A 27,582-nucleotide genomic window follows, 5' to 3' on the forward strand; every position below is an offset into this window, starting at 1 on the left:
CACACATGCACACACACACACATGCACACACACACACGCACACACATGCACACACACACACGCACACACGCACACACACACACATGCACACACGCACACACACACACGCACATGCACACACACGCACACGCACACACACATAAACAAAAGACACACAAGTAGTCTCTGCAGTGTTGGGTGGATGGAAAAAAAAGCTCACTTAAAAAGGGGGAAAAGAAATTAAAGTTCGCGGAAGTTCGAGCATTTCAAAGTTCCCTCAGGTGATGACGTTGGGCCCAGTAGATTTCGGGAAGTTCACCAACGATGCTTCAGTGTGGCGGAGAGTATAGCTGGACCAATTCTTCCTGTCTCAGCTAGCAAGTCCAAAATTATCCAGACGAATTACACTCAGATGAGGATTATCTGGCTACAGGTCAAGAACCCCACACATTTCTCAAAGCTGAGAGGGGAGAGAGAGCCAGTCAGGGTAGCCTTCTGCTCTCAGCCTTTCCCCAACAAGACTGAAAGCAAAACCACAGGTTCAAACTTAAGGTTTGCCTCTGCCATGTGACTGCCTTTATGTCTTCCAGCTTTTCATTAATTTAAGTGCCTTGCAGTTCAAAACAAACAACTCCTCAAATATCATTGCAGGGAGGGGCCTGAGAGTCCCTTTCAGAGTCTCACTTAGGTTCAGAGCTGTACTCTGGATGTAACAGGAATGAGTGACTACGACAAGTAACGTGTTAAACAGCAATTCTATTGAATAATGATAATAATGATATAACAAATATAATATATTAAAAAAGTAAAAAGAAAGATAACTTTATTGAAAGGAGAAAGCACTTTATGTATAAAATATATATTAGAAGAAAAGAGGAAAGACAGATTTTTCTAAAGCACAAACAATAAATCCAATTTAGTCTACCCCACCACAGCTCCCCTAAATGGATAGCCTCAACTTAGTTTGTTCCACGATAGCACCCTAAATTTGTACAGACGTTACTATCTCCTTGGTGCATACATGACCGAGTTGCTGAGTAACCTATGGGTGGGCGCTGCGGTCAGTCACTCTGTTCCTGGCACTCCCTCCTGCCTTCAGTGGTGACTATTCCATTCTGGCTGCAGCAGCGACCCCTCAAAGCAGCGTCCCTTTAAGCCAGATTTTTGGCTCCATACCAGCCTTCCAAGGCCTGGCACAGGCGTTTCCTAAAACAAGTCTCGGTTCTCATCAATTCTCACAGGCACTGCAAGGCCACACAGACTTCGCAACATCCAAGTTGCTTACATATCTTTTGATGGCGTCTTCCCATCAGTCATCATGTGTGACGTCCATCAATCAAACTTCATCTTCTGATATAAAAGCAAAACGTTGCGAATGCTGGAAATCTGAAATAAAAACAGAAAATGCTAGGAAAACTCAGGTCTGGCAGCGTCTGTGGAGAGAGAGAGAGAGAGTCATATGGACTCGAAACGTTAACTCTGTTTCTCTCTCCACAGGTGCTGCTGAGTTGCTGCAGCATTTTCAGTTTTTATTTCATCTCCTGGTGACCATACTAGGTGATCACCATAAGGTTACTCACCGCCCTGGCCGGTAGTCCAAAGGCCACTGAATGCAGTAAGAAGAAGGGTTTCTGATAGACAAAGACAACTTATTTTAGTATTCTAGCTTGAAAAATGGAAAACAAAGATGTAGTCTAAATAACAACTGTGTGTGAAACATAGAAACTAGGAGCAGGAGTAGGCCATTCGGCCCTTCGAGCCTGCTCTGCCATTCATTATGATCATGGCTGATCATCCAACTCAATAGCCTGCTCCCGCTTTCTCCCCATACCCTTTGATCTCTTTCGCCCCAAGGGCCATATCTAACTCCTTCTTGAAAACATACAATGTTTTGGCCTCAACTACTTTCTGTGGTAACGAATTCCACAGGCTCACCACTCTCTGGGTGAAGAAATTTCTCCTCATCTCAGTCCTAAATGGTCTACCCCGTATCCTCAGACTGTGACCCCTGGTTCTGGACTCCCCCACCATTGGGAACATCCTTCCTACATCTACCCTGTCTAGTCCTGTTAGAATTTTATAGGTTTCTATGAGATCCCCCCTCATTCTTCTGAACTCCAGCGAATATAATCTTAACCGACTCAATTTCTCCTCATATGTCAGTCCCGCCATCCCAGGAATCAGTCTGGTAAACCTTCGCTGCACTCCCTCTATAGCAAGAACATCCTTCCTCAGATAAGGAGACCAAAACTGCACACAATATTCCAAGTGTGGTCTCACCAAGGCCCTGTATAATTTCAGCAAGACGTCCCTGCTTCTGTACTCGAATCCTCTGGCTATGAAGGCCAACATACCATTTGCCTTCTTTACCGCCTGCTGCACCTGCATGCTTACCTTCAGCGACTGGTGTACGAGGACACCCAGGTCTCGTTGCACAATCCCCCCTCTCAATTTATAGCCATTCAGATAGTCTGCTTTCCTGTTTTTGCGACCAAAGTGGATAACCTCACATTTATCCACATTATACTGCATCTGTCATGCATTTGCCCACTCACTCAGCTTGTCCAAATCACACTGAAGCATATCTGCATCCTCTTCACAGCTCACCCTCCCACCCAGCTTTGTGTCATCTGCAAATTTGGAGATATTACTTTTAGTTCCCTCATCTGAATCATTAATATATATTGTGAATAGCTGGGGTCCCAGCACTGATCCCTGCGGTACCCCACTAGTTACTGCCTGCCATTCGGAAAAAGACCCATTTATTCCTACTCTTTGTTTCCTGTCTGCCAACCAGTTTTCTATCCATCTCAATACACTACCCCCAATCCCATGCGCTTTAATTTTACACGCCAATCTCTTATGTGGGACTTTGTCGAAAGCCTTCTGAAAGTCCAAATAAACCACATCCACTGGCTCCCTCACATCAACTCTACTAGTTACATCCTCGAAAAATTCCAGTAGATTTGTCAAGCATGATTTCCCTTTCATAAATCCATGCTGACTCTGTCCGATTCTGCCACTGTTTTCCTCGTGCTCAGCTATTAAATCTTTTATAATGGACTCTAGAATTTTCCCCACTGCCGACGCCAGGCTGACTGGTCTATAATTCCCTGTTTTCTCTCTACCTTCCTGTGGTGACCAGTATGAAAAAAACAAGGTCTGGGAAAACAGGTCACGACTGATTATTATTGATTAATTAATCAAAGCACAATCATTGCTGCGTTAAGATCAATGTCAACCAAGTAAGACTCAATACAAAATAACTTTAAATATTCGCTATAGGTTTAAAATCAAGAACAAAGCAGAAATAAAATGCAAAAATACAAAATTGCAAAAATTAGTAGCTGCAGGCCTCAGGCCTACACCATCTCGCTCAGGTGATTTCTTGGAAGAGGCCTGCATGTTAACAGTTCCAAGGTGAACTTATGACCCTTTTTTAAAAAAAAACTCCCGGGCAGCCTTCAAATGTCCAAATACTGCCGTGTCCTTCCATATTTTTGAAAAGAAAAGTCCGGTTTACAGAAATATGATTCTAACCTGATAATCTACATCCCAGAGTACCTGAGGAAGTGGCCCTAGAAATAGTGGATGCGTTGGTGGCCATCTTCCGCGATTCTATAGACTCTGGAACAGTTCCTACAGATTGGAGGGTAGCTAATGTAACCCCACTATTTAAAAAGGGAGGTTGAGAGAAAACAGGGAATTATAGACCAGTCAGCCTGACGTCGGTAGTGGGGAAAATTCTAGAGTCCATTGTAAAAGATTTAATAGCTGAGCACGAGGAAAACAGTGACAGAATCGGACAGAGTCAGCATGGATTTATGAAAGGGAAATCATGCTTGACAAATCTACTGGAATTTTTCGAGGATGTAACTAGTAGAGTTGATGTGAGGGAGCCAGTGCATGTGGTTTATTTGGACTTTCAGAAGGCTTTCAACAAAGTCCCACATAAGAGATTGGCATGTAAAATTAAAGCGCATGGGATTGGGGTGTAGTGCATTGAGATGGATAGAAAACTGGTTGGCAGACAGGAAACAAAGAGTAGGAATAAATGGGTCTTTTTCCAAATGGCAGGCAGTGACTAGTGGGGTACCGCAGGGATCAGTGCTGGGACCCCAGCTATTCACAATATATATTAATGATTTAGATGAGGGAACTAAATGTAATATCTCCAAATTTGCAGATGACACAAAGCTGGGTGGAAGGGTGAGCTGTGAAGAGGATGCAGAGATGCTTCAGTGTGATTTGGACAAGCTGAGTGAGTGGGCAAATGCATGGCAGATGCAGTATAATGTGGATAAATGTGAGGTTATCCATTTTGGTAGCAAAAACAGGAGGGCAGATTATTATCTGAATGGCTATAAATTGAGAGGGGGGAATGTGCAACGAGACCTGGGTGTCCTTGTACACCAGTCTCTGAAGGTAAGCATGCAGGTGCAGCAGGCGGTAAAGAAGGCAAATGGTATGTTGGCCATCATAGCCAGAAGATTCGAGTACAGGAGCAGGGATGTCTTGCTGCAATTGTACAGGGCCTTGGTGAGACCACACCTGGAATATTGTGTGCAGTTTTGGTCTCCTTATCTGAAGAAGGATGTTCTTGCTATAGAGGGAGTGCAGCGAAGGTTTACCCGACTGATTCCTGGGGTGGTGGGACTGACATATGGGGAGAGATTGAGTCGATTAGGATTATATTTGCTGGAGTTCAGAAGAATGAGGGAGGATCTCATAGAAACCTATAAAATTCTAACAGGACTAGACAGGGTAGATGCAGGAAGGATGTTCTTGATGGTGGGGGAGTCCAGAACCAGGGGTCACAGTCTGAGGATATGGGGTAGACCATTTAGGACTGAGATGAGGAGAAATTTCTTCACCCAGAGAGTGGTGAGCCTGTGAAATTCGTTACCACAGAAAGTAGTTGAGACCAAAACATTGTATGTTTTCAAGAAGGAGTTAAATATAGCTCTTGGGGCGAAAGGGATCAAAGGATATGGGGAGAAAGCGGGAGCAGGCTATTGAGTTGGGTGATCAGCCATGATCATAATGAATGGCAGAGCAGGCTCGAAGGGCCGAATGGCCTACTCCTGCTCCTAGTTCCTATGTTACAATGTGACACTATTCACCTCAACCACACCCTGTGATCGTGAGTTCTACATTCTCACCACTTTCTGGGTAAAGATGTTTCCCCTGAATTCCCGATTGGATTTATTAGTTACTGTCTGATATTTATCGTCCTTAGTTCTGATCTACCCTATTAAGCCCTGCCATGATTTTAAAGACCTTGATCAGGTCAGCCCTCAACCTTCTCTTTTCTGGAGGTAAGAGCCCCAGCCTGATCAGTCCTTATGACAGTTATACCCTCTCAGTTCTGGTATCTTCCATGTAAATGTTTATTGCTCCCACAGCAAGTAACTAGGGAGGCCAATAAAATGTTGGCCTTTATTGTAAGGGAGATGGAGTATAAAAGTAGGGAAGTCTTGCTACAACTGTACAGAACCTTAGTGAGACTGCACTTGGAGTACTGCGGAGAGTTTTTGGTTTAGGAGGGATATACCTGCAGTGGAAGCAGTTCAGAGAAAGTTCACTCGATGAGGGGTTTTGTCTTATGAGGAAAGATTGAGCAGGTTGGGTCTATACTAATTGGGGTTCAGAAGAATGAAAGGTGATCATATCGAAACGTATAAGATCCCGAGAAGGGTTTGAGGGAGCAGGTGCTGAGAGGATGTTTCCCCTCATGGGAAATCTAGAATTAGAGACCACAGTTTCAAAATAAGGAGTCTCCCGTTTAAGACGGAGATGAAGAGAAATTTCTTCTCTCAGGGTTGTTAGTCTTTGGAATTCTCTTCCCCAGAGAGCAGTGGAGGCTGGGTCATTGACTATATTCAAGGCTGAGTTAGACAGATTTTTGCTCTGCAAGGGAGTCGAGGGTTATGGTAGGCCGACAGTAAAGTGGAGTTAAGGCCACAGTCAGATCAGCCATGATCTTATGTAATGGTGGAACAGGCTCGAGGGCCCGAATGGCCGACTCTTGCTTCTAGTTCTTAAGACCTTATGTTCCTCAGTGCCTCTATATCTGTTTTTTTTTATAAAACGGGAGCTAGATTAGTGGACAGAAGTCAAAGCGTAATCTGATGAGACCAGAACTAAAATGTTTTGAACTTGTTTCCTAGCCTTTGACCCAGAAGTGATCTTCCGTCAAAATGGAAACCGAATCAGAAGTGGGTTTGAACCCCGCTACCAGTGGCCCAATCAGGGCAACCGTCTCAGGTGGGTGCAAACAGCCAATCAGTGAGTTCCTCTTTAATCAACTCACCTTGCATTGATATAGTGCCTTTAATGCAGAAAAAGTATCACAAGGTGCTTTATAGCACCTGCCAAAGTGTTTCAGGTAAAAGACTTAACCAGCAGCAGAGTGAAGAAACCTTCACTCCATCCGATTGCATGGGCTAAAGTTGGACATGATCACTATTGGCTGACTAACCACCTAGTCTTCAATTTTGGTGTCGGTGACCTTTTCCGTTGTGGGATAGGATACCTGCCCTGGAGTGCTTGGTCCGATATTGAGCGCCCGAAATGTGCTGTTCCATTTCCCAGCACAAAGCTTGATGTGTGGGTAAGTCAGAATTTTCACTACTCCTGCTGCTGGTTGGAACGACTCGATCTAAAACCAACCACCCCCTCTGCTCCCCTCAAATTGGCTGCAGTTGTGAGATGAGTGCAGGCCCCTCTCAAGCTGGCCCTATTCCCAGGACCCAGCGCAGCCAAACCCACCGCCTTCCTGGGACTTAACTGTTGTCGCTTGCCTTTGTGCCGCAGGGAGGCCAGGGAGGATGCAGCCAATCAGGATGGCCCTCGGCAGCAGGACCTTCCCACCGTGGCTGCCCAGGCTGCCATGGAGCGCCTGAACAGAGCGGCAGAGATGGAGGCCAGCCACTTGACACCATCCTTGCAGAAGAAGCCATGTCGGGCCACGTTGGTGCCTTCGCTCTTCAAGATGGCAACTGGAGGAGCAGTTGCACTGATGACAGGTGTGTGCAGGCACAGTCCGAATGTATTGCTGCTTCAGGAAGGGTGGCACCGTGGGGTTACCGCAGGGTGGTATCTGATGCCCTGCTCAAAGTGAGTCCTGCTTTGTGTTTTAACTGTTTGTTACTGTGCCTGCTGTTTATTTTACTCTGGTATCTTGTGTTTGTGTAGCTCCCAGTATGCAGTACAGTCGGAGCCTGGCCTGTCTGACCCCTGAACTTGCTGAGCACCTTCTGCTACACATGACCAATGAACGACTGCTCCGGCCCAAATCCTTCGAACTCTTCTTCGGATGTCAGATTCAGAAACTTGTCCTCAACTGCTACCCCTATGCCACCAACGAGCTCCTCCGGCAGCTCCGAGCCTTTCAGTCCCTCAAACACCTCAGCCTCACGTCCTGCTCCCTCATCACAGGTACTGCTGTGTGCAAATCCCCGTTCTTCCACATGTCCCTCTGCCTTCTCCACTGCCTGCCTCCAAATCCTCTTCCCTGGTTGATAGTAACTTCATTTTGTTCTAGGGGTGGGGGTCATCATTGGCAAGAGCTGTAATTATTACCCATTCCCAGTAGTTGCGCTGCTAACGTGGTGATGAAGCTTCTCTTTGAAGCAGCTTTGATACAATTCAGTGTCTTGCTCGGCCATTTCAGAGGGCAGTTCAGAGTCAGCCACGTTGCTGTGGGTCTGGAGTTGCATGTAGGCCAGACCAGGTTAGAATGGCAGATTTCCTTCCTTCCTTAGAGGGGGCATCTTAACATAGCGGTAATGTTACTGGACTAGTAATTCAGAGGCCTGGACTAATGCCCTGGAGACATGCGCCCTAGGACACAGGTTCAAATCCCACCATGGCAAATTTAATTAATTTTTAAAAATCGTAATTAAAAGCTAGCCTCAGTAATGGTGACCATGAAACTATCATCGATTGTTGCAAAACCCCACCTGGTTCACTAATGTCCTTTAGGGAAGGAAATCTGCCATCCTTACCCTGGTCTGGCCTACATGTGGCTCCAGACCCACAGCGATGGGGTTGACTCTTACTCCCTTGGAAATTGTCCAGCAAACAACTCTTGTTATATTCGAGAAGGTAGCTCAATGCCACCTTCTCAGGGGAGAGGCACTAAGTGCCAGCCTTTCCAGTGACACCCACGTCCCGTGAATGAATTAAGACGGACCATTAGTGAGCAAGTTGGGTTTTCCTGACAATCGGACAGTTTCATGGTCACTGGTACTTTATCCCAGCTTTTAATTCCCAGATTTTGTTCAATTGTATTCAAACTTTCAGACTGCAGTGGTGGAATTTGAACCCACAAAATTTGCGAGTTCCTGGTCCGTGCTTCCTGCTTTATGAACAATACCATCGCACTGCAGCACTGTCAGCTCCTACACTGACCTACAGTGGATCCATTGGGAACAGTTATCCCACACATGATGGTCAGGTGCACGGTGGGATCCCCCAGGGGGTCGCTATTCACATCACTGCTCTTCACAATCTTTACTAATGACCTAAACTTGGGGACGCAGGGCAGAATTTCAACATATATGTAGATGATACAAAACTTGGAAATGTTGTGAACTGTGAGGAGGATGGTGATAGACGACAAGAGGAACTTTGACTGGCTGGTGGAACGGGCTGGCAAGTGGCAGGTGAAATCTAATGCAGGGAGGTGTGAAGTGGCTCATTTGTTAGGAAGGACATGGAGCAACAGTATAAAATAAAGGGTACAACTCTAAAGGCCCTGCAGGAGCAGAGAGACCTGGATGTATAGGTGTATAACTCATTGAAGGTGGCAGGTCAGGTTGAGAGAGTGGTTAATAAAACATACAGCATCCTGGACTTTATTAATAGGGTCATAGAGTACAAGAACAAGGAGGTTATGTTGTATAAGACAGCAGTTCATCCTCAGCTGGAGTATTGCGTCCAGTTCCGGGCACCACATTTTAGGAAGTATGTGAAGGCATTGGACAGGACGCAGAATAGATTCACGGAGAATGGTTCTAGTGATGAGAAACTCCAGTTATGAAGTAAGGTTGGAGAAGGCGGGACTCGTTTCCTTGGAGAAGAGAAGGATGAGAGGAGATTTGATAGAGGGATTCAAAATCACGGGGGGCCTGGACAGAGTAGATAGAGAGAAACTGTTCCCATTGGTGGAAGGATCGAGAACCAGAGGGTACAGAAATAAAGCGATTGGTAAAAGTAGCAAAAGTGATACAAGAGATAACTTTTTCACACATTGAGTGGTTAGGGTCTGGAATGCACTGCCTGAGAGTCTGTTGGAGGCAGATTCAATCGAGGCTTTCAAAAGGGAATTAGATGATTATTTGCATCCTCTTAAGAGTTGTACCCTTATATCCGTCCATGCTTGTCCTGCGAAAATGTATCACCTCTCATTTTTCTGCATTGAGCTTCATCTGCCACCTATCCCCCCATTCTACCAACTTGTCTATGTCCTTTTGAAGTTCAGCTATGTCCACCTTACAGTTCCCAATGCCTCCATGTCTTGTATCCTCGGCAAATTTTGAAATTGTTCCCTGTACTCCAAGGTCTGGATATATACGCCTACTGGAAGTAAGTGTGTAAGATTACACATGTATCTCGTGGGCATGGATCAGACAGCAGGAGCCAATGTCAAGGAATAAGGTGTAGAGTAGTGTAGTACTTCATATTACTAGGGAAGTAACACATGAGTTAGATGCAGAGTAAAGTTCCATCTATATTGTCCCTATCAAACACTCCCAGGGCAGGTACAGCACGAGGTTAGATATCTTACAATAAATTCTAATAACAACACTATATCTTCCTGACAGTTAGATACAGATTAAAGCTCCCTCGATCACATCAAACACTCCCAGGGCAGGTGCAGCCCGGGGTTAGATACAGAGTAAAGCTCCCTCTACACTGTCCCCATCAAACACTCCCAGATCATGTACAGCACGGGGTTAGATACAGAGTAAAGCTCCCTCTACACTGTCCCCATCAAACACTCCCAGGACAGGTACAGCCCGGGGTTAGATACAGAGTAAAGCTCCCTCTACACTGCCCCCATCAAACACTCCCAGGACAGGTATAGCACGGGGTTAGATGCAGAGTAAAACTCCCTCTACACTGCCCCTGTCAAACACTCCCAGGGTAGGTATAGCACGATTAAAAGTAAAGCGCTCTCACTATCATTCCTTCAGACTAAGGTGTAATATTGCAGATATTAAAGCCCTCTCCCTGGAGGTCAGCTTCCCCTGCTGTTGTGACACCGATTCTCTTGCCCAAGAAGTCCCTGCAATTGCCTGGGTTTGCCATATTGAAGAGTGACTCTGTGTTTGCTGCTGCCACCTATCCACTGGTAGAGATGTTACAGCCTGCACATTGCCAGGCAGGTCAGGTTCTGCGCTTCCCCAACGATTCCTATTCTGATACAGTGCATGAGATTCTCTGATTGCTTCACTGAATCAACTCACTGCTGGGTCATTGATGGAGGGGAGGAGGCTATAATAGGCAGCGCGTGTCTCTGGATGTGGGAGAGGTCCCAGGTATGTGAGGGCACCAGTGAGCTGGCCTGTGATACTCTGTGGCTCCACAGCCTGACACTATCAGGGCAAACATGGACTTGTGTGTGGGAACGAGAAGTTGGGGCAGATGGAAATATACAGCAGCAGGAAGCGGAATTTAAGATTGGGAAAGGAGGAAGACAGAAAGATTAGTATTTGTGCACATCATTCTCCCACAAACAGCAATGTGATAATGTCCTGTTTTCAGTGATGTTAACTGAGGGATAAACATTGACCAGGACCCCGGGGAGAATCCCAGTACCAAAATGGGACCATTTACAGCCAACTGAGAGGCCCTTGGTTTACTATTTTGTCTGAAGGTCAGAACCATCAACCATGTAGCACTCCCTCAGTACTGACCCTCTGACAGTGCTGCACACCCCCAGTACTGACCCTCTGACAGTGCTGCACACTCCCAGTACTGATCCTCTGACAGTGCTGCACACCCTCAGTACTGACGCTCCAACAGTGCAGCACTCCCTCAGTATTGACCCTCCGACAGTGCAGCACTCCCTCAGTACTGACGCTCCAACAGTGTAGCACTCTCTCAGTACTGACTCTCCAACAGTGCAGCACTCCCTCAGTATTGACCCTCCGACAGTGCAGCACTCCCTCAGTACTGACGCTCCAACAGTGTAGCACTCTCTCAGTACTGACTCTCCGACAGTGCAGCACTCCCTCAGTATTGACCCTCCGACAGTGCAGCACTCCCTCAGTACTGACGCTCCAACAGTGCAGCACTCCCTCAGTACTGACGCTCCAACAGTGCAGCACTCCCTCAGTACTGACGCTCCAACAGTGCAGCACTCCCTCAGTACTGACGCTCCAACAGTGCAGCACTCCCTCAGTACTGACGCTCCAACAGTGCAGCACTCCCTCAGTACTGATCCTGTGACAGTGTAGCACTCCCTCAGTACTGACGCTCCCCCCCCTCGCTCCCCCCTTGCCTCTCACCCCCTCGTCTGCCCCCTCCCTCCCTCCCTCCCTCGTCTCCCCCCTCCCTCCCTCCTTCCCTCTCTCACTCTGTCTCTTTCTCCTGCTGTAGATTCTGGGCTGGAAGTTGTGTCTAACCTGCAGAGGCTGCAACACCTGAACCTTGCGGCCTGTGTGAAACTCACCGATCACTGTCTGCGCAGCGTCAAAGGTCAGTCTTGAATTCTCACCAACCCTGAAGGAATGTGCTTTATCAGCTAATAGTTACACTCCGGGTTTCAGTTCTATGGGTTGTGGGGGGTGGGGGGGGGGGGGGGGTGGGGGAGTTGTCGGGATGTCAACACCCAGTGGAGGTTCGGGAATGTGAACGAGATGGGGGTGGGGGGGGTCGCTGAGTGTGTTGTGACATTGGTGTGGGATGGGGGAGGAGATGCAGTAAGTGATGAGCAAACGGGTTGTCCAGGGAGGCTGAGGGAGTGATGTGGGGAAGGATACCATCTGGGGGCACGCACAGTGTTGGAATGGTTCCAGTTTAACCATGGAAAAGTTAAAATGCAGAACCGAAAAGGGAACAAAGAAACTAGCCGCTCGTTTTAATCCCACTTTCCAGTGCCTGGTCTGTGGCCTTGCCGGTTACAGCGCCTCAGATGCAGATCTGGCTACTTTTTAAATGAGTTGAGTGTTTCAGTCTCAGCCTCGTCCCCTCTAATTCTTCTGCCAATCACCTTAAATCTGTGCCCCTTGGTAATGGACCCCTCAGCTAGGGGAAACAGGTCTTTCCTGTCTACCCTATCTAGGTCCCTCATAATTTTGTATACCTCAATGAGGTCACCCCTTAGTCTCCCCTGTTCTAAGGAAAACAACACCAGCCTATCCAATCTCTCCTCATAGCTGCGGTTTTACAGCCCTGGCAACATTCTTGTCAATCTCCTCTGTCTCTCTCCAGAGTAATTCTGTCCTTCCTGTAATGTGGTGACCAGAACTGTACACAAAATTCCAGCTGTGGCCTAACCAGCATTTTATACAGTTCCATCATTACATCCCTGCTTTTGTATTCAATACCATGCCCAATAAAGGAAAGAATTCCATTTGCTTTCTTCACCACCTTATCCACCTGTCCTGCTACCTTCAGGGACCTGTGGACATTCACTCCAAGGTTTCTCACTTCCTCAACCCCTCTCAATAACTTTGCGTTTATTGAGCATTCCTTTGCTCTCCCCAAATGCATCACCTCCCACTTTTCCAGGTTAAATTTCATTTGCTACTTCTCCGCCCACTCAACCAAACCTTTGATATTGTTCTGGAATCGATAGCTATCCTCTTCACTATCAACTACGCGGCCAATTTTTGTGTCATATGCATATTTCCCAATCATGCCTCCCACATTTAAGTCTAAATCATTAATATATACAACAAACAGCAAGGGCCCCAACACTGAGCCCTGTGGATCACCATTGGAAACCGCTTTCCATTCGCAAATCCATCCATCGACCATTACCCTTTGTTTCCTGTCGCTGAGCCAATTTTAGATCCTTCCCCTGTATCCCATGGGATCTCACTTTCCTGACCAGTCTGCCATGTGGGACCCTGTCAGATGCCTTACTGAAATCCATGTAGATAACATCCACTGCACTACCCTCATCAATCCTCCTTGTTACTTCCTCAAAATATTCTATTAAGTTACTAAGACACGATCTTCCCCTAACAAAACCATGCTGACTGTCCCTGATCAACCCCTGTTTTTCTGAGTGACGGCTTATCCTGCCTCTCAGAATTGTTCCCAGTAATTTTCCCACCACTCAAGTCGGACTGACCAGCCTCTTTCTGGCCTATTCCTAGCATTCTTTTAAAATAATGGTACAATGCTCGCAGACCTCCCATCCTCTGGGACCTCGCCTATGTCTTTTGTGACTGTCCTAAGCTTTCTTTTTCTGCTTTATCTTTCCCTGTATATTTCTGGATAACCGGGGGCTCTAGATTTGGCAGTACAAGCCTTTTTCTTTGTGGGGACATGTCTACACTGTCCCTGTAGAATCTCACCTTTGAATGCCTCTCACTGAAAGGACAGTTTCTCCTTCTAATCGCTGTATCCAATCCACTCTCGCCAGCTCACCTCTCAGCTTCGTAACATTTATCTTCCCTCAATGTAGAACTTTCACTCCTGTTCTATCTTTATCCTTTTCCATAATGATGCTTCATGTCTCTGCTCTGGGTAACTCTCCCTATGGACACTGGTCCTCTGTCTCTGCTCTGGGTAACTCTGTCTCTCTACACTCATCCTCTGTCTGCTCTGGGTAACTCTCCCTCTCGACACTGGTCCTCTGTCTCTGCTCTGGGTAACTCTGTCACTCTACACTCATCCTCTGTCTGCTCTGGGTAACTCTCCCTCTCGACACTGGTCCTCTGCCTCTGCTCTGGGTAACTCTCCCTTTGATAGACTGGATGTACTGAGTATGTAGCAGGGGATTGGATGAGTGGTTGGATGTACTGAGTGTTTAGTAAGGGATTGAATGAGTGGTTGGATGTACTGAGTGTGTAGCAGGGGATTGAATGAGTGGTTGGATGTACTGAGTGTGTAGCAGGGGATTGGATGAGGTTGAAGAAAGCTTTAGAAACTGATGTAAGGTTTAAAAGAGCAGGTTAGTTAATGGTGGAGTTTGGAATTGATGTCACTTCCTTGGTTCATGAGATATTCACACAATCCACAGTGTTTGAGTGTCTGTTTCATTGAGATATTCACACAATCCACAGTGTTTGAGTGTCTGTTTCATTGAGATATTCACACAATCCACAGTGTTTGAGTGTCTATTTCATTGAGATATTCACACAATCCACAGTGTTTGAGTGTCTGTTTCATTGAGATATTCACACAATCCACAGTGTTTGAGTGTCTATTTCATTGAGATATTCACACGGTCCATAGTGTTTGAGTGTCTGTTTCATTGAAATATTCACACAATCCACAGTGTTTGAGTGTCTGTTTCATTGAGATATTCACACGGTCCACAGTGTTTGAGTGTCTGTTTCATTGAGATATTCACACGATCCACAGTGTTTGAGTGTCTGTTTCATTCCCCAAAGTTTGTTCTGGATTTGTCTCTCTTTAAGGTTTGAATTCTCTTTCTCACCTGATCTTGGACCAGACCAAAGTAAGCGACTCAGGAATGACAGATTACCTGGCGTGTGCTCCGACATCACTTGTTCACCTCAGCCTGAACCAGACAGGCATCACTGAGGGAATGCTGACAGTCTTACCCGGAACTGTTCCCCAGCTCCGGCTTCTGAGCATCAAACAAACCAAGGTCAGTGAGTCATCGGAAACGATCCTGAACTGTGACGACACTCACCAGAGGATGATTATCGCAACAAGACGAGTTTGTTCTGACCTGTGTCTTAACTTCCATTTACCCTCCATTTCTCCGTAACCCTTAATCCCCTTACCTAACAAAAATCTATCAACCTCAGTCTTGACATTTTCAGTTGACCCCCAGCCTCAACAGCTTTTTGGGGGAGTGAGTTCCAGATTTCCACTCCCCTTTGTGTGAAGAAGTGCTTCACTGATGTCCACGTTTCACAGACCCTTCATGGGGCCTCAGTTCAGAAGTGGGTGAGCAGATACTATTCACTCCTGATCGTTATCCTGTGCTGTCTGCTGGATAAGTGAGTGAGGAGAGTCTGGGTTCCCCGACTCCTAACACAGTCTCCTGGCTCTGTCTGTCTGTCTGTCTCACTGGGGAATAGGCAGGATTATGATCAGTAAACTGGCACCCAGAGAGGCAGCAGGGAGCACCATCAGGAGCTTGGCATGGGGGTTGGAGGTGAAACTTGTGTGAGTGGGTTTAAGCCTCACTCACCCCTCCCTATCACTGTAACCTCCAGGATCTCTGCACTGTACCAATTCTGACATCTTGAGCATTCCAGATTTTAACCGCTCCACCATTGGTGCCGTGCCTTCAGCTGCCTGGGCCCCAAGCTCTAGAATCCTCTCCTTGAACCTTTACATCCCTCTCTCCTCCTTTAAGACACTGTTTAAAACTGACCTGGTTGACCAAGCTTTTGGCCGCCTGTCCTAACATCACCTTATATAGTCTGGTCTCATTTTGTTTTATAATGTTCCTGTGAAGCACCTTAGGATATTTTTCTATGTTAAAGGTGCTACATGAATGCAAGTGTGTGTGTGGAAGTGTTGAAGATTCCATGTAATATGTATACAATGTTTGTGCAAACACACGGACATGTTAAATAATGTAGATATGTGTGTGGGTGAACTGTTAAATACTGCATGTTAAAATTGTGTGTGTGTTGGGGGCAGTGTGTGTATTGTATTGGGGGGTGAGCATTAACGTGTGTGTCTGGGGGTGTGTGTGTGTGTTGGGGCAGCGTTAATGCACGTGTGTATTGTATTGGGGGGTGAGCATTAACGTGTGTGTCTGGGTGTGTGTGTGTGTTGGGGCAGTGTTAATGCGTGAGTTTGTCTTACTGAGTGTATGTGTTGTATTGGGAGGGAGCATTAACGTGTGTGTGTGTTTGGGGGCTGGGGGGGAGTGTTAATATGTGTGTGTTCAGTCTTGGTTGCTCCTGTTTTCATTCTCTCTCTCTCTCCACCTCCAGGTGTGTGATGTCTCGGCGCTGAAGGACCTGCCAGCTCTACAGACCCTCCACTTGGACAACAACAATATCACAGAGAGCTCACTTCAGACACTGAGCTCCCATCCCACTCTGTCCTCACTCAGTGTGTACGGACTGCACTCACTCAGCGGAGATGTTACACTGAAGATTATCTCAGGTCTGGTAGTGATACACTCAACCGAGATCCAAATGAGCAGTGGCAGGCCCTGCACTCTCCTCTGGCTTTACACATTCCAACATCAGGACATTCTCAACCCACTTAGAACTGGCCCATTCACACAACCTTACTCTGTATTTAACCCCGTGCTGTACCTGTCCTGGGAGTGTTTGATGGGGACAGTGTAGAGGGAGCTTTACTCTGTATCTAACCCCGTGCTGTACCTGTCCTGGGAGTGTTTGATGGGGACAGTGTAGAAGGAGCTTTACTCTGTATTTAACCCCGTGCTGTACCTGTCCTGGGAGTGTTTGATGGGGACAGTGTAGAGGGAGCTTTACTCTGTATCTAACCCCGTGCTGTACCTGTCCTGGGAGTGTTTGATGGGGACAGTGTAGAGGGAGATTCACTCTGTATCTAACTTTGTGCTGTACCTGCCCTGGGAGTGTTTGATGGGGACAGTGTAGAGGGAGCTTTACTCTGTATCTAACCCCGTGCTGTACCTGTCCTGGGAGTGTTTGATGGGGATAGCGTAGAAAGAGCTTTACTCTGTATTTTATAGTATGTCTACATGCAGGCTGAGCATAGATGTGTTTCTAACTGTTGTGCTGGGTGTTTCTTGAACTAAATTAAATTTTCACACCCATGCTGCACTGTTACCATGTTTATTAATGAAGCGAGTGGATTATGTAGAGAGGACACTCACGCCGTTTCCATCTCCTGCTGCAGGTCTCAATCTCACTCACCTCAAGCTCCCGGACAGGCACACAGTGAGCGATTCTGGACTCCACTTCTTGTCTCGCCTGGAGAGACTGATCGAGCTTGACCTCACCGACTATACACAGGTCACAGACCAAGGCATCAGCCACCTTGCCAGATTGCTACGGTAACTCTTTATCTGCTTATTCTTCAACCCTCCCTCAAACCAGCTGCACGAACTAAGCTGTGAATGTGGCGCCCGATCAGAACAGTGCATGTGTGGGCCAGAAGGTTTTGAACCTTGGGACAGGTGCTGAGCGATGCTAGCACATTCTACCTTGAGACGCTGGGCTAGGTCAAGTGGAGAAATCCATGGCTCAGGGTTGTACTGAGGCACACAGTATGGTGTGGATGAACCAGGACCCATACTGAGAGAGCTGAACTGACCGGCCATGGGTTTGTCCTGTATCAAGGAACTGACCAATCATGCGTCTGTCTTGACAGTGTCGAGGAATTGATTGGTCACAGTGTAGGACCTTGCCTCTGATCACCATCAAGTGACCCCTCGACCTTAATCCTAACAGTGTACCACCTTGACCATTCTGATCACTAGGTTATGTTGGCTGCTGGAATAGGGGCAGTGTCAACACGCATGTTGCGCTTGTGCACAATTGTGCGCGGGGAGTGTGTGTTTGTGCGCAGGGAGTTTGCACGTTGTCATGCTGTGCGTGCGTCCACACCACCTGTCTATACAGCATGTGTGTGTTTGTGTAACTTGTGTATACTCGTGTGTGTGTGTGTGATATTTGTATGTGGCGAGTATGCACGTCCGAGTATATAAGTGTGTGTGGCGGGTCTGTGTGCGGTGAGTCTACAGTTCTGTGTGTGTATGTGTTCCTTCCTTTTTTTTAAATGTTTGCTGCTTTGTGTTCCGGTCAGACAGCTCGGTAATGGCTGCCTCTGTTTGTATAGGCTGACCAAGCTTTCCCTGAGCAACACCCTCATGACAGACGCTGGGTTAGTTCACCTGCAGCACCTGAAGAATCTCGAGGAGCTTTGCCTGGACCGCACCAACGTCAGCAGCAAGGGAGTGGCTCAGTGTATCAGGAATCTGCCTCATTTACAGGTCTGGGACAGAGCTGACACATAGACACTGTCGCTGGGTGAGGAAATAGTGAGGAAACTGGCCAGGCTGATGTTACCCAACTCAGTTACTCTGACGCAACTGTGTGGTTTGTTAGGCCAATCAGAGGATAGTTCACAGGCAACTGCATTACCGTGGGCCTGGAGTCACGTGTAGTGAACCTGATGGGTTTTGCAACAAGCAGTGACAATCTCATGGTCGCAGTTACAGATGTGATATGCAGCGGGGAGGGAATGCAGTGGGATTGAGGAGTGGCTATGCAAGGGTAAGGGGAGAGGGTGGGAGTTGGGGGCAGAGGTAGGTTGGGGGATGGGGAGGCAGTGGGGGAGGTGAGGGAAGGGGGAGTGGAGGAAGGAAAAGCTGGGCAAGGAAAAGGGAGGGGATGTGGGGAAGGGAGGAGGAGGGAAGGGAGGAAGTTTAGCTGGGGAGATGTGGGGGAGGGTATGGTGAGGGGATAGCTGGGGGTATGGAGAGGGGATAGTTAGGGGTAAGGGGGAGTAAATAGCTGGGGGCTGTGTGGTATGGGGGCGGGGATAGCTGGGGGTTGTGAGGGGAGGGGATGTGGGGAAGGGGATGGCTGAAGCTTGTGGGGGGAGAGGGTGTGGGGGAGGGGATGGCTGGGGGTTGTGGGGGGAGGGGATGTGGGGCAGGGGATGGCTGGGGGTTGTGGGGGGAGAGGGTGTGGGGAAGGGGATAGCTGGGGGTTGTGGGGGGAGAGGGTGTGGGGGAGGGGATGGCTGGGGGTTGTGGGGGGAGAGGGTGTTGGGGAGGGGATAGCTGGGGGTTGTGGGGGAGAGGGTGTGGGGGAGGGGATAGCTGGGAGGATTTGGACTGAGGAGGAGGAGGGGGTACCACTGGATCCTGTTGCTCTCTTGCAACCTCTGGTGGTCATTTTGAGGGCATTTCCTGAGAGATTTTGTGCAAGATGGGGCAAGGGGAGTGAATGGGGGATGAATATTTTTCAAGGATATTGCCATAACTGAGAGGGTTTAACAATCAGGAAAGACTAACAGGCTAAGGGATCTTTTCTCTAGAATCAGGAAGACTGAGGGGGTGACCTGATAGAGGGGTTTAAATTTATGAAAGGGTGTGAGAGGGTAAACGTAGAGAAGATGTATCCACTTGTGGGGGAGACCAGAACTAGGGGTCAACAATGTAAGATAGTCACAAATAAATTTGTTCGGGAATTCAGGAGAAACACTCAGCAGAGAGTGGTGAGAATGTGGAACTCACTACCATAGGGGAGTGTTTGAGGTGAATTGCATAGATACATTTAAGGGGGAAGCTGGATAAACACGGGAGGGAGAAAGGAATAGAAGATGATATTGATAGGCGATGTAAAGTTAGAGGAGGTTTGTGTGGAGCACGGAGCAGGTGGCCCTATTGACCTGTCTGTGCCGCTGTACAGTCAATGTAATCGCAAACTGCTCCTGTTCCATTACTGACCTCACGTGACCCATGGACCAGAATCTGGTCAACTTTAAGCGTCTGTACCTCCTCCCGGGGGTTGGGGGACTTGACTCTGGTCTAGCAGGGGGAGGGGAGGGGGCAGGGTGCTCAGGTTCTTTTATTGCTGGGACCGGGTGACTAACGCTGCCGCTTTTTAACACCTTCAATGGCAGGTCTTGAGCCTTGCATCGACGCGTGTCGGTGACACTGTGGTGACACAGGGACTGCTGCACTGCAAACAACTGGTCAAATTGAACTTGAGTCGGACTCGCATCACCGATCGAGGTACTTCACCCTAACCTGACCCCCCTCCCCCCTCCCCCACACCCCCCTCCCCCGCTCCCCCCGCCCACTGCAAAGGCTGCTGCTGCTGGATAACTGAAACCTTCTTCTAGCGCCTGGCCTCATCAGCTGACCAGTGACTTTTGCATTCAGGCCACGCCAGGGCTTGCCCAGAACAGGAGAACGAGAGGAGACAGCCTGAGCTTGAACAGGGCCAATCCAAAACTAACTTGTAGGAACTCGATTTCAGTGAGTGAGTTGCCAATCTATGGAAAAGGATTCCCAGGGAGAGGGTGGAAGGAGCTATTATCGATTCACTCCAAACCAAATTAAATAGATTTGCCTTCGAAAATACCATGAGAGTGATTGGAAAGGTGGCTTTTGCTGGGTATGGAGTGTGCTCAGGAGGAACAGGTAACTTTGACCCTACTCCCCCACTGGGAGTTTTCCTCCCCTCGTGTCTGGGTCTGTTGTAGATTCATCGATAGAGATTGATCATTGTGGTTGGTCAATAACTCCATTATTGTATCACGTGACTGTCAGGGTGATAGAAGGTGAACTAGATTGACGTTGGTCCACTTCATCCAGTCATTCCTACATCTGAACATATGGATTGGGAGCAGGAGCAGGCCTCTCGAGCCTGCTCCGCTGTTCAATAAGATCATGGCTGGTTTGATTGTAACCTCAACCCTGCATTCCCGCCTACCCACGATAACCTACCACCCCTCCCTTGTTTACCAAGAATCTGTCTAGCCCTGCCTTAAAAATAGTCAAAGACTTTGCTTCCGTTGCCTTCTGAGGAAGAGAGTTTGAAAGACGACCCTCAGAGAAAAAACGTTCTCATCATCCCCATCTTAAAATGGGAGACCTCTTATTTTTAAACAGTGACCCCTAGTTCTGGATTTTCCCACAAGAGGAAACACCCTCTAGTCCTCTAAGTTCCTATTCCATGTGATTTGAAGTTTCTTCTAGGCTACCTTTTCACATGCTTTTTAGAAATCCAAATAAATTATCCACACCATATTCCCTCACTGTTAATTCCTCTAATAATTCCATGGTTTATCAAGTAAGACTTGCCTTTTATAAATCTACGCTGATCAACTCGTATTTCTCCAATTTCATCCTGTATTGTCTATTCTAATTGTTCACCAACGCATAAATAAATCTGACAGATGTTTTTAGCCTGAATGTGGCTGTCTCTTTGAATAGGTGCGTTTGTGTGGTGGGGATCCCATGTTGTCCCTGTATCTTTCCTCTGTAAGGAGACTCTCTCTCTCTCCCGGTGCGAAGCCAGAAGTAGCTTTGGTTGATGGAATTTTGGCCGACTCCTGGAGTCGGATTATCCCCAGTGAGCCTGAGTGCTGGGAAGGAGCCTGAATGGGGATTGGGGTGAGCAGTTTGGGGCACTGGGTGCAGGTTTGAGTTCCGCACTCCAGAAATAACATTGAGACCAGGATGCTGTCTGCTCTGAGAAAATCAAAAGACTTGAAAAATATTGAGGGTGGCAATGGGAGGGGCGGTGGTTTTATTGGAACAAAGGGAGGTTAAGGAATAACGTGATAGAGATATTTAAAACGACAAGGGGATAGGAACAGGGTTGACAGAACCCGACTTTCCAGTGACTGACTGATTGGGAACAAGATTAGATGAAAGAGATTTAGAATGAGGAGTAGGTGGAATTTTTTTTTCCATAAAGGATTATGAGGGGTTCATTGCCAGAGTTAGCGATGGAGGCAGAGATCATTGAAGAGCAGGTTACAATGGTGATTGAAGATAAAGAGATGCAGGAACAAGGCAGACACATGGGTTTAGCATCCTGCCCGTGTGGAGAGCTGATGGTGTTATGCAGCCTGTTTCTTATGGCCATTTCTATGTAATGCTGCACAAGTTGCACCTTATGCAACTCAACTTAGAGTGACCTGAAGGTGGGGTTTGTGAATCTTCGGAGACCGAGCTGACCCCTGACTTTGTGTGTGCTCTGCTTTCCAGGCCTGAGGCAACTCAGCCAGACCAAGGTGAACCAGCTGAACCTGGATGGGACAGGGGTGACACTGACCGAGATCAGCACCCTGATGGTGACCTGCCCTGGTATAACCAGCATCCGTGTCAACAACCTGCACACGCTCTCCCCTGAACAGGTCTCTGACGAGGAGATGGCGGCTGAGGATTGAACGGCAGGTTGGAGGAAGGGATTGAAAATTCCTCGGCCCACTACCCCACCCCCATAGTCAGATGAAAATGGATATCAGGAGGGAGGGGATTCAGTTCTGAACGCTTGTAGATTGTAAATGGAAAAGAACTCGTCCGACATTCAGCCTGATCTTCATCCAGACACACTGATTGCTGCACTTCCCCTTTTGCTGTTTCCCCCCTCCTCTCTCTTCCTTCCTCCCTCCCCACCTATCATTTCAGACCCAGACAGTATCTGCGATCAAAAACAAAAACAGAAATACCTGGAAAAACTCAGCAGGTCTGGCAGCATCGGTGGAGAAGAGCACAGTTGACGTTTCGAGTCCTCATGACCCTTCAACAGAACTAAATAAGTTTTTTTTTTAACTTAGTTCTGTTGAAGGGTCATGAGGACTCGAAACGTCAACTGTGCTCTTCTCCACCGATGCTGCCAGACCTGCTGAGTTTTTCCAGGTATTTCTGTTTTTGGTTTTGTTTTGGATTTCCAGCATCTGCAGTTCTTTGCTTTTATATTAATATCTGCGATCAGCCCTAACCGCTGACTGACCACTTGAATACAGAGTCTATACCCAACCCTGTGCTGTACCTGTCCTGGGAGTGTTTGATGGGGACAGTGTAGAGGGAGCTTTACTCTGTATCTAACCCCATGCTGTACCAGTCCTGGGAGTGTTTGGTGGGGACAGTGTGGAGGGAGCTTTACTCTGTATCTAACCCCGTGCTGTACCTGTCCTGGGAGTGTTTGATGGGGACAGTGCAGAGGGAGCTTTACTCTGTATCTAACCCCATGCTGTACCTGCCCTGGGAGTGTTTGATGGGGACGGTGTAGAGGGAGCTTTACTCTGTATCTAACCCCGTGCTGTACCTGTCCTATGAGTGTTTGATGGGGACGGTGTAGAGGGAGCTTTACTCTGTATCTAACCCCATGCTGTACCTGTCCTATGAGTGTTTGATGGGGACAGTGTAGAGGGAGCTTTACTCTGTATCTAACCCCGTGCTGTACCTGTCCTGGGAGTGTTTGATGGGGACAGTGTAGAGGCAGCTTTACTCTGTATCTAACCCTGTGCTGTACCTGTCCTGGGAGTGTTTGATGGGGACAGTGTAGAGGGAGCTTTACTCTGTATCTAACCCCGTGCTGTACCTGTCCTGGGAGTGTTTGATGGGGACAGTGTAGAGGGAGCTTTACTCTGTATCTAACTTCGTGCTGTACCTGTCCTGGGAGTGTTTGATGGGGACAGTGTAGAGGGAGCTTTACTCTGTATCTAACCCCGGGCTGTACCTGTCCTGGGAGTGTTTGATGGGGACAGTGTAGAGGGAGCTTTACTCTGTATCTAACCCCGTGCTGTACCTGTCCTGGGAGTGTTTGATGGGGACAGTGTAGAGGGAGCTTTACTCTGTATCTAACCCCGTGCTGTACCTGCCCTGGGAGTGTTTGATGGGGACAGTGTGGAGGGAGCTTTACTCTGTATCTAACCCTGAGCTGTACCTGTCCTGGGATAATTGGACACTGATCCTCTCTATTTCCGATCAGGTATTCTTGGCTTCACCAACACCCGTCTCAGATACCCACCATCTCTGAATTTTTATTCTCCACCTGGTTTCTGGGCATGTGTTAAGTTCAGGATCACAGGGTTGATTCCCATTGTTGAGGAAGTCCCTGTGACTGGGTCTGTTTCCCCACCTCCTTCCTCCCCCAGCACAGTTAAAATTGGGCCAGATGTGGAGGGAGAGGCTGCTTGATATTTGTACAACGGTTACTTCACTGATCTGCCTCGAACTGTGATCCCATTGATTTGGACAGTGAGTGTTTTTGAAAGAGAAATGTTTCATTACTAAAGGCTGACTGGAACCTGCTGAGTGTGATTATTTATTGTATTTGATCTTAGGACAGGGAGAATCTCCTATCTCAGCCAGACTGCAGTTCATGGTCTTTCTGTACAATGTATGTAGAATATGGCAGAGGCTCAGTATTATGTTCATCTGACACTCTCTGTCCCATGCACTCAGTCTCACTCTCTCTTTCTCTGGGTCTCGGGCTCTCGCTCTCCCTCGGTCTCACATGTTCTCTCTCTTTTGGTCTCGTTCCCCCTCTATCTCTCTCTCTCTTTCTTACAGTCTTGCGCACAGTCTCGGTCTCTTACCCACATGCACGTGAGTGCTTCTCTCTCTGCCTCTCCCCTTTATGGCTCTCAGTCTCGTGTGCTTTCTCTCTCTCCCGCGTGCTCTCTCTCTCCCCCGCGTGCTCTCTCTCTCCCCCGCGTGCTCTCTCTCTCCCCCGCGTGCTCTCTCTCTCCCCCGCGTGCTCTCTCTCTCCCCCGCGTGCTCTCTCTCTCCCCCGCGTGCTCTCTCTCTCCCCCGCGTGCTCTCTCTCTCCCCCGCGTGCTCTCTCTCTCCCCCGCGTGCTCTCTCTCTCCCCCGCGTGCTCTCTCTCTCCCCCGCGTGCTCTCTCTCTCCCCCGCGTGCTCTCTCTCTCCCCCGCGTGCTCTCTCTCTCCCCCGCGTGCTCTCTCTCTCCCCCGCGTGCTCTCTCTCTCCCCCGCGTGCTCTCTCTCTCCCCCGCGTGCTCTCTCTCTCCCCCGCGTGCTCTCTCTCCCCCCGCCTGCTCTCTCTCCCCCCGCCTGCTCTCTCTCTCCCCCGCCTGCTCTCTCTCTCCCCCGCCTGCTCTCTCTCTCCCCCGCCTGCTCTCTCTCTCCCCCTTCGCCTGCTCTCTCTCTCCCCCTTCGCCTGCTCTCTCTCTCCCCCTTCGCCTGCTCTCTCTCTCCCCCTTCGCCTGCTCTCGCTCTCCCCCTTCGCCTGCTCTCGCTCTCCCCCTTCGCCTGCTCTCGCTCTCCCCCGTTCGCCTGCTCTCGCTCTCCCCCTTTCGCCTGCTCTCGCTCTCCCCCTTTCGCCTGCCCTCGCTCTCCCCCTTTCGCCTGCCCTCGCTCTCCCCCTTTCGCCTGCCCTCGCTCTCCCCCTTTCGCCTGCCCTCGCTCTCCCCCTTTCGCCTGCCCTCGCTCTCCCCCTTTCGCCTGCCCTCGCTCTCCCCCTTTCGCCTGCCCTCGCTCTCCCCCTTTCGCCTGCCCTCGCTCTCCCCCTTTCGCCTGCCCTCGCTCTCCCCCTTTCGCCTGCCCTCGCTCTCCCCCTTTCGCCTGCCCTCGCTCTCCCCCTTTCGCCTGCCCTCGCTCTCCCCCTTTCGCCTGCCCTCGCTCTCCCCCTTTCGCCTGCCCTCGCTCTCCCCCTTTCGCCTGCCCTCGCTCTCCCCCTTTCGCCTGCCCTCGCTCTCCCCCTTTCGCCTGCCCTCGCTCTCCCCCTTTCGCCTGCCCTCGCTCTCCCCCTTTCGCCTGCCCTCGCTCTCCCCCTTTCGCCTGCCCTCGCTCTCCCCCTTTCGCCTGCCCTCGCTCTCCCCCTTTCGCCTGCCCTCGCTCTCCCCCTTTCGCCTGCCCTCGCTCTCCCCCTTTCGCCTGCCCTCGCTCTCCCCCTTTCGCCTGCCCTCGCTCTCCCCCTTTCGCCTGCCCTCGCTCTCCCCCTTTCGCCTGCCCTCGCTCTCCCCCTTTCGCCTGCCCTCGCTCTCCCCCTTTCGCCTGCCCTCGCTCTCCCCCTTTCGCCTGCCCTCGCTCTCCCCCTTTCGCCTGCCCTCGCTCTCCCCCTTTCGCCTGCCCTCGCTCTCCCCCTTTCGCCTGCCCTCGCTCTCCCCCTTTCGCCTGCCCTCGCTCTCCCCCTTTCGCCTGCCCTCGCTCTCCCCCTTTCGCCTGCCCTCGCTCTCCCCCTTTCGCCTGCCCTCGCTCTCCCCCTTTCGCCTGCCCTCGCTCTCCCCCTTTCGCCTGCCCTCGCTCTCCCCCTTTCGCCTGCCCTCGCTCTCCCCCTTTCGCCTGCCCTCGCTCTCCCCCTTTCGCCTGCCCTCGCTCTCCCCCTTTCGCCTGCCCTCGCTCTCCCCCTTTCGCCTGCCCTCGCTCTCCCCCTTTCGCCTGCCCTCGCTCTCCCCCTTTCGCCTGCCCTCGCTCTCCCCCTTTCGCCTGCCCTCGCTCTCCCCCTTTCGCCTGCCCTCGCTCTCCCCCTTTCGCCTGCCCTCGCTCTCCCCCTTTCGCCTGCCCTCGCTCTCCCCCTTTCGCCTGCCCTCGCTCTCCCCCTTTCGCCTGCCCTCGCTCTCCCCCTTTCGCCTGCCCTCGCTCTCCCCCTTTCGCCTGCCCTCGCTCTCCCCCTTTCGCCTGCCCTCGCTCTCCCCCTTTCGCCTGCCCTCGCTCTCCCCCTTTCGCCTGCCCTCGCTCTCCCCCTTTCGCCTGCCCTCGCTCTCCCCCTTTCGCCTGCCCTCGCTCTCCCCCTTTCGCCTGCCCTCGCTCTCCCCCTTTCGCCTGCCCTCGCTCTCCCCCTTTCGCCTGCCCTCGCTCTCCCCCTTTCGCCTGCCCTCGCTCTCCCCCTTTCGCCTGCCCTCGCTCTCCCCCTTTCGCCTGCCCTCGCTCTCCCCCTTTCGCCTGCCCTCGCTCTCCCCCTTTCGCCTGCCCTCGCTCTCCCCCTTTCGCCTGCCCTCGCTCTCCCCCTTTCGCCTGCCCTCGCTCTCCCCCTTTCGCCTGCCCTCGCTCTCCCCCTTTCGCCTGCCCTCGCTCTCCCCCTTTCGCCTGCCCTCGCTCTCCCCCTTTCGCCTGCCCTCGCTCTCCCCCTTTCGCCTGCCCTCGCTCTCCCCCTTTCGCCTGCCCTCGCTCTCCCCCTTTCGCCTGCCCTCGCTCTCCCCCTTTCGCCTGCCCTCGCTCTCCCCCTTTCGCCTGCCCTCGCTCTCCCCCTTTCGCCTGCCCTCGCTCTCCCCCTTTCGCCTGCCCTCGCTCTCCCCCTTTCGCCTGCCCTCGCTCTCCCCCTTTCGCCTGCCCTCGCTCTCCCCCTTTCGCCTGCCCTCGCTCTCCCCCTTTCGCCTGCCCTCGCTCTCCCCCTTTCGCCTGCCCTCGCTCTCCCCCTTTCGCCTGCCCTCGCTCTCCCCCTTTCGCCTGCCCTCGCTCTCCCCCTTTCGCCTGCCCTCGCTCTCCCCCTTTCGCCTGCCCTCGCTCTCCCCCTTTCGCCTGCCCTCGCTCTCCCCCTTTCGCCTGCCCTCGCTCTCCCCCTTTCGCCTGCCCTCGCTCTCCCCCTTTCGCCTGCCCTCGCTCTCCCCCTTTCGCCTGCCCTCGCTCTCCCCCTTTCGCCTGCCCTCGCTCTCCCCCTTTCGCCTGCCCTCGCTCTCCCCCTTTCGCCTGCCCTCGCTCTCCCCCTTTCGCCTGCCCTCGCTCTCCCCCTTTCGCCTGCCCTCGCTCTCCCCCTTTCGCCTGCCCTCGCTCTCCCCCTTTCGCCTGCCCTCGCTCTCCCCCTTTCGCCTGCCCTCGCTCTCCCCCTTTCGCCTGCCCTCGCTCTCCCCCTTTCGCCTGCCCTCGCTCTCCCCCTTTCGCCTGCCCTCGCTCTCCCCCTTTCGCCTGCCCTCGCTCTCCCCCTTTCGCCTGCCCTCGCTCTCCCCCTTTCGCCTGCCCTCGCTCTCCCCCTTTCGCCTGCCCTCGCTCTCCCCCTTTCGCCTGCCCTCGCTCTCCCCCTTTCGCCTGCCCTCGCTCTCCCCCTTTCGCCTGCCCTCGC

The 27,582-nt window shown here is 50.5% G+C and overlaps 1 protein-coding gene across 2 annotated transcripts in view; it reads left to right on the top strand.

The window, feature by feature from the left end:
• LOC144676983 (uncharacterized) overlaps positions 1–23,874 on the top strand; it is a 44,697-nt gene extending 20,823 nt beyond the window's left edge. The window contains exons 7-17 of one of the 2 annotated variants that reach the window (XM_078537248.1): positions 6,150–6,246; positions 6,796–7,007; positions 7,177–7,419; positions 11,590–11,688; positions 14,586–14,779; positions 16,089–16,263; positions 16,990–17,146; positions 17,932–18,085; positions 19,726–19,837; positions 19,988–20,066; positions 21,824–23,874. In XM_078537248.1, coding sequence (XP_078393374.1) covers positions 6,150–6,246; positions 6,796–7,007; positions 7,177–7,419; positions 11,590–11,688; positions 14,586–14,779; positions 16,089–16,263; positions 16,990–17,146; positions 17,932–18,085; positions 19,726–19,837; positions 19,988–20,066; positions 21,824–21,968 — 1,667 coding nt within the window. In that variant the 3' untranslated portion in view covers positions 21,969–23,874. The remainder of the gene's footprint in view (positions 1–6,149; positions 6,247–6,795; positions 7,008–7,176; positions 7,420–11,589; positions 11,689–14,585; positions 14,780–16,088; positions 16,264–16,989; positions 17,147–17,931; positions 18,086–19,725; positions 19,838–19,987; positions 20,067–21,823) is intronic. The other variant, XM_078537249.1, reaches the window with a different exon arrangement.
• The last annotated feature ends 3,708 nt before the right edge of the window (positions 23,875–27,582 follow it).

This window comes from Cetorhinus maximus, unplaced genomic scaffold, assembly GCF_964194155.1.
Source record: "Cetorhinus maximus unplaced genomic scaffold, sCetMax3.hap1.1 HAP1_SCAFFOLD_2100, whole genome shotgun sequence".
NCBI classification, from domain to species: Eukaryota; Metazoa; Chordata; class Chondrichthyes; order Lamniformes; family Cetorhinidae; genus Cetorhinus; species Cetorhinus maximus.